At 42.1% G+C, this 11,190-nt stretch overlaps 1 protein-coding gene across 31 annotated transcripts in view; it reads left to right on the top strand.

Moving 5' to 3' along the window:
- The window catches only part of LOC112460084 (twitchin), an 85,817-nt gene that overhangs the window by 58,394 nt on the left and 16,233 nt on the right, over positions 1–11,190 (top strand). For all 31 annotated transcript variants that reach the window (XM_025024580.1, XM_025024579.1, XM_025024586.1 and 28 more), the window contains 15 exons: positions 1,357–1,656; positions 1,889–2,170; positions 2,436–2,735; positions 3,053–3,355; positions 3,817–4,275; positions 4,505–4,627; positions 4,761–5,648; positions 5,823–6,125; positions 6,607–7,488; positions 7,736–7,991; positions 8,314–8,639; positions 8,798–9,100; positions 9,433–9,817; positions 10,117–10,322; positions 10,545–11,005. In XM_025024580.1, coding sequence (XP_024880348.1) covers positions 1,357–1,656; positions 1,889–2,170; positions 2,436–2,735; positions 3,053–3,355; positions 3,817–4,275; positions 4,505–4,627; positions 4,761–5,648; positions 5,823–6,125; positions 6,607–7,488; positions 7,736–7,991; positions 8,314–8,639; positions 8,798–9,100; positions 9,433–9,817; positions 10,117–10,322; positions 10,545–11,005 — 5,777 coding nt within the window. The remainder of the gene's footprint in view (positions 1–1,356; positions 1,657–1,888; positions 2,171–2,435; positions 2,736–3,052; positions 3,356–3,816; positions 4,276–4,504; positions 4,628–4,760; positions 5,649–5,822; positions 6,126–6,606; positions 7,489–7,735; positions 7,992–8,313; positions 8,640–8,797; positions 9,101–9,432; positions 9,818–10,116; positions 10,323–10,544; positions 11,006–11,190) is intronic.

Here is an 11,190-nt window from a genome sequence, read left to right as displayed (position 1 = left end):
TCTTCCTACCTTTCCTTTTCTCCATTTCATGTACATCCTCTTCACTTCTCTTTTCTTCCTAGTGCAGTTTCTGTCCCACCAGTCCTTATAGCCAATCTTCCTCTTTCTAATTATTATTTCCTTCCTTATCATAGACTCTTGAATTATCTTCTTAAGTTTGTTCCACTTCTCTTCAATTGACAATTCCTGATAATCATCCTCCCAGATAGCCTCCTCAGTTTTCTCTTTATAGCTTTCAATAGCCTCCCTATCCCAACATATTTTCCATCTTACCTCTTCATTCCTACCTTCCTCTTCTTCTCTCTGTACCTTTTGATTCTTACCTAACGCCCTATCACTTACATCTAACATCGCGACTAAAGGCATGTGATCTGAGTCCACCCTCGCATCTATTCTAAATTCCCTAATTCTATCATGCATTTCTTCGCAAACAATCATATAATCTATTACGGAGCTACCCCTAGCACCTATAAATGTATATTCACTTTCCCAATCACCTTTTGTTGTACCATTCAGCAAGTACCATCCCTTATTTTGAACCCATTCTACTAAGTTCCTGCCTCCATTACCTATTAATGAATCCTTACTTTTCCTCTCCCACCCTCCCTCCTCTTCCTCCCCGCCACCTAATTCTCCTGTTTTGATGTTAAAATCTCCTCCTATAATCACAAATTCTCTATCTACTTTTTCTACCCACCGATCTAACGTCTCCTCCATCTTGTTCCAACCCTCCCTATTATATACTGATATGATATTTGTTATTTCACCTTCCTCAAGTATTTCTGACAAAACTAAACTTTCCTCTTCCTTCTTGATCAACTCTGATCCTTCCTTCCCCCATCCCTTCCTTTTACCTAAAATAAAACCTCCCTTTGCCCTTCCTTTCTTATTGACCCTAATAGCATTACTACACATCCAAATATGCGTATCCGGTAATCTTACTTTGATTGTCTCCCAACTAACAGAATCAGTCCATGTTTCACTCAAACTTATGAAATCAAAATCTGTAATATAATCCCAAAAATCGCTATCCTTGTTAATTATTCCTGCCACATTCCAAAATAGGATTTTCCTACCTCTTATCGTCGTTTCACTGACCTTCTCCTCCTTCCTAATTTCATCTCTTCCTTTCCTTTTATCCTCCCTTATTGTCTATAATGATATAAGTAAAATTTTAATTCCATTGTTCTAGCTCCATTCTTTAAGGGTGTGAGACCCTTAAAGACAATTAAAAAACTTTTTAATTAGATTTTTTACAATTATTGATTATTATTTCCTTCTAAATTGATCTTCGAAACGTCTTATTTGTGTTTCTCAGTTCAGATAAGTAATATCTGTATTTTAAATGTATCATAGATGAACCTGGAGCACCAGGACGTCCGGAGGCGACTGACTGGGACAAGGATCACGTGGACCTGCGATGGACCCCGCCGTTAAAGGACGGCGGATCTCCAATCACCGGGTACGTGATCGAGAAGCGGGAAAAGGGCGCGCCCAAGTGGATCAAGGCGTGCGAGACTGGGCCGGATTGCAAGGGTCGCGTCGACAATCTAGACGAAGGTGTCGAATACGAATTCAGGGTCAAGGCGATTAATGCCGCTGGTCCCGGTGAACCGTCCGACGCCAGCAAACCGATTACCGCCAAGAGTCGACGACGTGAGTTCTTCACTTATGAAGATATCTGAATTTAATTTTTTATCTCTACCGCTAAATATTTTTTAAAGTACTTTAAAAGTACTTTCTGTTAATGCAACAAATCTCGAGTCAGATTTGAAAAAATTTCTTAATGTAAAAATTTTTAAGAGACAAAAATTGTTTTAGAAAATGCTAATAGATATGAAGATATGAGGAGATTTATTTATTATAATTATCTCTTTTGATTGTCCAGTCCCGCCGAAGATCGACAGACGAAACCTGCGTGATATAACTGTACGCGAAAACGAAGCGTTCCACTTCGACATCAAGATTATCGGCGAACCACCGCCAGACGTTACGTGGGTGATCAACAACAAGAGCATCCAGCAGACTACGCATCGCAGAATACAGAATGTGCCTTACAACAGCAAATTCTTCAACGACAAGCCTGAACGCAAGGACAGCGGCACTTATAAGATTACAGCTGTCAATCAGCACGGATCCGACACCGCCGAAGTCGAAGTCACCGTTGTCTGTGAGTAATTTTTATAAATTAATATTTTTCACAAGTTTTCTACACAATTTATATGTTACACATACAATTAAAGAAAATAATTTTACAATTATTAGTCTGTTTATAATAAGCAAACTGTTTCAATTTGCTTTCTTTTTCTTTTTCAAATATTAAATATTTAATATGGAAGTATTTAATATATAATAGATTGTAATAAAAATTGAGTTTTTGTTTATAAACGTAATTTTTTGAACGTATAACAAATTAAAACCCGTTTGTTTATCAGCCAAGCCTGGCAAGCCGGAAGGACCATTGGAGGTATCCGACGTGCACAAAGAAGGATGCACGCTCAAATGGAAGAAACCCAAGGACGACGGTGGAGAACCGATCGAGGGTTACCTCGTGGAGAAGTTCGATCCGGAGACCGGTGTCTGGCTACCGGTCGGTAAAACTACTGGACCAGAGATGAAGGTCGAAGGGCTTACACCTGGACACGAGTACAAGTTCCGAGTCAAGGCACTCAACAAGGAAGGAGAGTCTGAACCATTGGAGACCTTCAGTTCCATCATAGCCAAAGATCCGTTCAGTGAGTGGAATATTTTTTCAATCCTTTAAAAGTAATATTTAATGCCTATCAATAACATCTTTTATGTATATAATTAATAAGTTTATATTATTAACTTTTTTATATATTGTCACAGAAATATGTGATGATATATTTAATTCATAACAATTTATTAATTTAAAATAAATTATTTTGTTGTATCTTTCATGCTTTTAATCCTTGCTTCTACTTTTTGTAACATTTTTATTATATAAAGACAGTATTTTTCCCAGTTTCGCTTCCTATTTTTTTTAAATAATTTTAATTGCCAATTTTATTATATTAATAAATTTTTGTAGCTGTGCCAACTGCGCCTGGAGCACCAGAGCCGGTTGATTGGACGGCCAATCAGGTTGAACTCGCCTGGAAGGAACCTGTTAGCGACGGTGGATCGCCTATCACAGGTTACATCATCGAGAAGAAAGACAAGTACAGCACTATGTGGGAGAAAGCTTTGGAAACCCAGACACCGACCACCAAAGCTCTGGTTCACGGTCTAATAGAAGGCAACGATTATCAATTCCGCGTGATTGCCGTAAACAAGGCTGGCCAGTCGGAGCCCGGCGAAGCTAGCAAGACGTTTACCGCTAAACCACGTTTCTGTAAGTATTTGTCACATTTTAATTTTTCTGATTCATTGTTAGACTTTAATATTGAAATAATATATCCTCTTTTTGGAAGATTTAAAAAGATTATAGAAATTAAGTAAATGTGCGTACATTAGCAATATTTTTTAAATATATGACAGTATCATCTTTATTTAAATTATAGCTTGCAGATTGAAAAAAATTATATCTTCTTCTTGTCATAATAATTTATATTTGACTGTAAATTCTTTTTCGATAATTTTTATATTGAGTAAGAATAATAATAAGTACTGTAATATCTTAATAGTTGATATTTCCATCTAAGATCTTAATTACGCAAATGATCGATCTATAACAGGACAATAATCCTTGTATCGTTGCCACAAAACGTACGCACGTACTAAAAATAATCTCAATGAATCGCATGCTTATATCTAAGTCTATTATTGGCATTTAATCATCCCAATCATTTGCAGTGGCCCCGAAGATTGATAGGCGCAATCTGAGGGACGTTACCCTGTCCGCTGGCTCGATGCTGAAGTTCGACGCCAACGTGATCGGTGAGCCGCCGCCGCACATCGACTGGCGTTACGGCGCGATACCGCTTCATTCCGATCGTAAGGTGCAGATCGACAACACCGACTACAATACCAAGTTCAGCATACGTCCAGTGTCGCGGGACGACAGTGGCGATTACACCGTCACGGCTAGCAATTCGTCGGGCAAGGACTCAGTGACGGTGCAGGTGACGGTGACGGATAAGCCGACGCCGCCCGAAGGACCGCTTCAGGTGTCGGATGTGCACAAGGAAGGATGCAAGTTGAAGTGGAAGAGACCTAAGGACGACGGCGGCACGCCCATCGAGTACTACCAAGTGGACAAGATGGATCCGGAGACCGGGTGCTGGGTGCCTTGCGGACGGTCCACCGAACCAAGTAAGTAGATTTGAAATTTATTAGCAGAATAAAAAATCAAGCTAAGACAACAGCGTCATTAAATCCTTCATTTAAATGATACACGTAATAGGTTCTGCTTTTATAATTTTTTGTATTATATGAAACGTCTCAATTTTTTTTCTCATTAATTTCCTGCTGTATATCCGATCTTAAAATACACAATTTGTTTTATAGTATTTATTTAATATGTCGAATGAATTATTTGTAGCTCTCGAGGTGACAGGCCTGACACCTGGCAAGGAATACCTCTTCCGCGTGGCCGCGGTCAATGCCGAGGGCGAGTCGAAGCCCTTGGAAGCGGAGCAAACGATAGTAGCCAAGAATCCATTCGGTACGTTAATCAAACATAAATTAAAATTATACAAAATCGTCGCAAGTATAAATAATATATAATTTAAAGATAGACGTTGTTATTTTTAATTTGAGAGAATTAACATCAAATCTATTTTCGCGTCTATTTGCAGACGAACCAGGCAAACCGGGTGATCTCCGAGCCACCGATTGGGACAAGGACCACGTCGACCTGAAATGGACTCCGCCGGAGAATGACGGTGGTTCACCGATCACCGGTTACGTAATCGAGAAGAAAGACAAGTACGGCGAATGGGAGAAGGCGCTGGAGGTGCCCGCGGACGACACATCCGCTACGGTGCCGGATCTTATCGAAGGCCAACCGTACGAGTTCCGTGTGCGTGCGGTGAACAAGGCTGGCCCTGGTGAACCGTCGGACGCCACGCCGACCATCATCGCCAAACCGCGCAATCTAGCGCCCAGGATTGATCGCACCAATCTGATCGAGGTGAAGATCAAGGCCGGTCAGAACTTCAACTTTGACTGCAAGGTAACGGGCGAGCCGCCGCCGACCACCAAATGGATGCTGAACGGCAAGGAGGTCCGGCCGAGTGATCGCGTCAAGGTCAAGCACGTGGACTACAACACCAGTCTAAACGTGCGGATGGCTACGCGCGCGGAATCCGGCAAGTACACCGTCATTGCTGAGAATATTAATGGCCGAGATGAGGCGGTCGTCAAGGTGACAGTGCTGGACAAGCCGAGTCCGCCCCAAGGTCCGCTCCGCGCGACCGACGTGCACGCCGAAGGTTGCAAGCTCACGTGGAAGCCGCCCGAGGACGACGGTGGGCAGCCGGTTGATAAATACGTCGTAGAGAAGATGGACGAGGCCACGGGCCGTTGGGTACCAGCCGGGGAGACTGACGGACCGGAAACGAGTCTACAGGTGGAGGGCCTGACGCCAGGGCACAAGTACAAGTTCAGGGTGAGGGCGGTCAACAAGCAGGGCAAGTCCGAGCCGCTCACCGCCATGCAGAGCATCGAGGCGAAAAATCCCTTTGGTAAGACAAGCATTTTTAATGAAGTAATAATTTAATATATTTTTGAGTAAAGATTTGAACGTCATATTTCCAATATAATTATCATAATCACTTGTAATTTATTATATTCTAAAATTATAAAATTGTCAAAAAATGCCAATTTTCACGTTTCTTACATTATTTTATATTTTGTAGATGAACCAGGAAAACCAGGTACGCCCGAGGTGGTCGATTATGACAGGGACTTCGTCGAACTTCAATGGAAACGTCCTGAGGAAGACGGTGGATCACCAATTACCGGTTACATCATAGAGAAACGCGATAAGTACAGTCCGACCTGGGAGAAGTGTGCGGAAGTCGATGGCGATACGAACCGCGGCAGAGTCAACGACCTGGTCGAGGGAACTCCATACGAGTTCCGCGTGAGGGCCGTTAACAAGGCTGGTCCCGGCGAAGCGTCGGAGGCGTCCAAGTCCCATTTGGCGCGACCCAAAAACCGTAAGTATTCGCGAAGAATTTATTAACCCTAGAATCCATGTATCATTTTTTTGACCTTCTAATCCATGACTGGGGGCAATATCGACCCCACGCTTTATTTGATCGTAAAACCGGTCCTACAGAAATAAAGGGCCTTTAAACCTACATGAATTTCTTCGTTTTTTAATAACGAAGAGAATGGTATACGGTAAATTTAATTTTACTCAAGTTTAGTTAGTGAAAAAAGCCATTTAAAGACCGAAAAATGCAGAAAATCAGCAAAAACCTCTTTTTTTAAAGTTTGCCTGGGGTCGAAATCGACCCCTCTCATGGATTCTAGGGTTAAATTTAGGGTATATTTAAGAAAATTGAATTATTTCATAATTTTTTATAACTCAGAAGCTTAAGAAACTAAAAAAATTGATTAAAAATGTTTCTGTTTAATAGATCTTGCATTTACTTAGTAACGTATAATTAATTACGTTCTATATTTTGTGTTCAGTCCCACCAAAGATCGACAGAAAGTACATGCTGGATGTGAAAGTGCGCGCCGGCGGTTTCTTCGACTTCGACGTGCCGGTGACCGGCGAGCCGCCACCAAGCAAAGAGTGGTCGCTCAAGGACACCGTAGTGATGGCAAGCGATCGCATCAAGATCATCAACGAGGATTACAACACTAAGGTGCGCGTGATGGAGGCGAAACGTTCCGATTCCGGCGTCTACACGCTCGTGGCCAAGAACGTGAACGGCAAGGACTCCGCCACGTTGACGGTAAACGTGCTGGACGTACCTGCGCCGCCGGAGGGTCCATTGAAGATCGATAACGTCACTAAAAACGGTTGCGCTCTGAAGTGGCGGCCACCCAAGGACGACGGCGGTTCCGAGATTCAATACTACCAGGTCGAGAAAATGGACACGGAGAATATGCGTTGGGTGCCCGTGGCCGAGGCTAACACTACCTCGGCGCAGGTGGGCCATCTGATCGAGGGACATGACTATCAGTTCCGCGTGCGAGCGGTCAATAAGCAGGGCGAGTCCCAGCCGCTGACGGGAATGGACACCATCACCGCGAAGGATCCATTCGCCAAGCCGGACAAGCCTGGCGCCCCGGTCGCCACCGACTGGGACAAGGATCACGTGGATCTCGAATGGGCACCGCCCAAGAAGGACGGTGGATCGCCCATAACCGGTTACATCATCGAGAAACGACCTCGTTTTGGACAATGGGAGAAGGCCGCCGAGGTGCCCGGGAACAAGACCAGCGCCAGAGTACCCGATCTGACCGAGGGTCAGGAATACGAGTTCAGAGTCATCGCCGTCAACAAGGGCGGACCTGGCGATCCGTCCGACGCGTCCGCGCCGGTCGTTGCCAAACCTCGTTTCAGTAAGTCCAAACCTTTGTCGAAATTAACAGCACGAAATAATTAAATTATTTTAGGAGGAGTTTTGTTACAAAAATGTATTTTTATAAAATACACATAGCATTCTTTCACGTATGTGGATATATATTTTTTTGCATTAAAGTCTTTCTCTTAAGAAGTAAATTTTTTTGGTAATTTGCTTTTTAAGACAACTGATGTTTTTCCTCCGTTATCGATATTGCACTTATGATTTCGTCTTATTAATTGCAGTTGCTCCTTCGTTCGACACGCACTTGCTGAACGACTTGGTGGTTCGCGCCGGTCAAAAGATCAGCTACAATATTCCCATTGTGGCGTCACCTAAACCGAAGGCAACGTGGACTCGCGATAGCGTCCAGATTGTGGCCGATGCTCGACACGAGATGTTCACCACCAACACTGAAACTTCCTTCGAGATTCCGTTCTCTGTCCGTGGTGATACTGGACGTTACACTCTGACTTTGGAGAACGAGCACGGTAACTTTAGGTACGTGACAAATCAAATAATTATAATTATGTAGAAAGTAGTTTCGATATTTATTCTTTAACGACATATTTAATTCGGATAGCATAGAAATCTTGAGTAAATCAATTTACATCAAATAACATCTTGTTACATCTAAAACTTACTTTTAATGATTTAAAATAATAATAATAAACGAAGATGATTTAAATGAATAATAAGATTTTAATATTGAAAATTAAGGAAATTCTTAAATAAATAAATATAACTTTGGCAAGTTATCAGTGTAATTTTATTATATTCTTGATGATTATTAGTTAAACAAACGATGACGTTAAATTTCCAGCGCCAGCGCGAGAGTCACTGTCCTGGATAGACCGGCACCGCCGGAGAAGCCTTTGGACGTCAACAATGTCACCAAAGAGGGTTGCCACTTGACCTGGGGACATCCTCTCGACGATGGCGGCAGCCCCATTCTGCACTACGTCATCGAGAAGATGGACATGTCCCGTGGAACTTGGTCCGACGCTGGAATGAGCATGGTGTTGAGCCATGAGGTCAGCCGTCTGATTCATCGCAAGGAATATCTATTCCGCGTAAAGGCTGTCAACAACATCGGAGAGTCCGATCCGCTCGAGACCACGAGAAGCATCATCGCGAAGAACGAGTTTGGTGAGTGACTTGATAAAAAAAGATACTTCAAATCTACATAAAAATTACATTTAAAAGTTCTAAAATTTGTGCACATTGTAAAACCCTAAAACTAAAGATATATTTGATAAAAAAGAAACAATGATATTATTGTTAATAAATACGTCTGCGATTTTCAGATGAACCGGACGCGCCTGGCAAGCCGCAGATCACGGATTGGGACAAGGACCACGTGGATCTGCAATGGCCAGCACCGAAGAACGATGGTGGATCACCGATCACCGGCTATATCGTTCAAAAGAAGGAGAAAGGCAGTCCTTACTGGGTGAATGCTGTGCACGTGCCCGCTGGTCAAAACAGCACGACCGTTCCGGACCTGACAGAAGGTCAAGAATACGAATTCCGTGTGATCGCTGTCAACGCCGCCGGTCAATCCGAACCGTCGGAACCCAGCGATCTCGTCACTGCCAAACCTCGTTACCGTAAGTTGTGAATTTCTATAGTATTCGTTTAAAAAGCGACGATTTGATTAAAAATTATAATAAGAAGCAGTAAATTACATTTTCCAAATTTATAGATTTTATTAATTAATATTTTATATAGTTTTATATATCTTTTATATTCAAAACTTCTAATATATATATTGTTGCGTTTAAAGGAGAAAGGGAGAAAGTATAAGGGACCAAGATTATTGATTTTTCTTGGTCCAGTTGATCTTATACGGGGAGATATAAATTAGCGAAACTTTAGGGACGCAACACTATATTTATTTGCGTTGAACATCGTTGTATTCAATTTCCTTCAACTTTTTTAGTGGCCCCGAAGATCAAGACGCCCTTACAGGACGTTCGTATCAAGGCTGGACTTATCTTCCACGTGGATATTGACTTCGTCGGCGAACCGACGCCGGAGGCAACATGGAGTGTAGGAAGCAACGAATTGACTTCCAACGACAGGACGACGATCACATCGATCGGCTATCACACGATCGTGCACATCGTCAACGCTAAGAGATCCGATTCGGGATTGTACCATTTATTGCTGAAGAACAGCAGCGGCATAGATGAAGGCAGCTTCCAAATGACCGTTCTAGATAAACCCGGACCGCCGGAAGGTCCTTTACAGTACGAGGAAATCACCAGCCAGTCCGTCACGCTCTCGTGGAAGCCACCCAAGGATAATGGAGGCAGCGAACTTACGTAAATAAATTTTTAATATTTGGAAAACGTCATTCATGAAATAAATTTCGCGTCGCGAATAATTTTTGCGATACATATACTTTTCTTTAATCCAGTTTTAGCTGTGTATATCTTCCATATATTTTTACTTTAATTTATAAATTCTCTTTGTGATTTTTCTTATTAGAATTATAACTATTAAATTATAATTTCATGTAGCAGATTTGTCGTATTAAAAATTATACGTTGTAAGATCCAAAAGTTTCTGGCCTAAGGAAAGCAGTAAAATGACACGACTATTTGCAATTTTTTATTTACAGTGGATACGTTATCGAAAAACGCGATCTCACGCATGGTGGCGGTTGGGTACCAGCTGTTACACACGTTAATCCCAAGTTTAATCATGCGACTGTGCCAAGGTTGCTTGAGGGAACCACGTATGAATTCCGTGTGTCCGCGGAAAATCTTCAGGGTCGCTCCGAGCCATTGATTACTGATCGATCTGTTGTTGCCAAGAATCAATTCGGTGAGTATTATTAATAAAATATTAACTTTATCTATCCTGTTCCTAGTTTTTTTAAATATAATTACCATTTAAAAGGTTAATATATTAATATAATAAAATTTCGAATATATGTAATTGTATATTATAAATTTATAAACACGAGCGGAAATGTTTGACCAAATGTTTTTTTTATTGCTCTCTTTCTTTGTTCACGCATTATTATATTCGATATTAATTGCTCAGTGGTTCCTGGACAACCCGGCAAGCCGGAATGCGTGGACGCCGACAAAGATCACATCAAGATCAAATGGACTCCGCCCATTAGCAACGGCGGTTCCAAGATCATCGGTTACGACGTGGAGCGTCGCGATCGCGCTACAGGTCGTTGGATAAAGCAAAACAAGGAGCCGGTCAGATATCCTGAGTATTACGACGACCATGTGACCGAGGGTCATCAGTACGAATATCGCGTGGCGGCCATAAACGCCGCAGGCGCTGGAAAACCGAGCGAGACCTCGTCCGTATTCACAGCTAAACCCATGAAGGAGAAACCGAAGCTTCATCTGGACGCTCTGATCGGGCGCAAGATCAAGGTCCGCGCTGGAGAACCGATCAACGTCAACATACCGTTGTCCGGTGCGCCCACGCCGAAGATCGAATGGACCAAGGATGGAAAGTCACTCATGGAAACTCTTCGCCTATCTGTAAGTTTATCTTCATATTTGTTTTTGAGATTGCAATAAAGATAACGCGTTTTCTATTAAGTTAATTAATTAGACTGGAATTTACAGATAAAATTAAATTATTAAATAATTTTTATTGTACTGTAATGTGATTAGAGCCAATAAATGAGCAAAAAATAGATGTTACAAAATTAAATTACCATATT

The sequence above is a fragment of the Temnothorax curvispinosus genome, unplaced genomic scaffold (assembly GCF_003070985.1).
Source record: "Temnothorax curvispinosus isolate PA1 unplaced genomic scaffold, ASM307098v1 QBEX01010309.1, whole genome shotgun sequence".
NCBI lineage: Eukaryota > Metazoa > Arthropoda > Insecta > Hymenoptera > Formicidae > Temnothorax > Temnothorax curvispinosus.
This window is presented reverse-complemented; position numbering and strand designations above follow the sequence as displayed.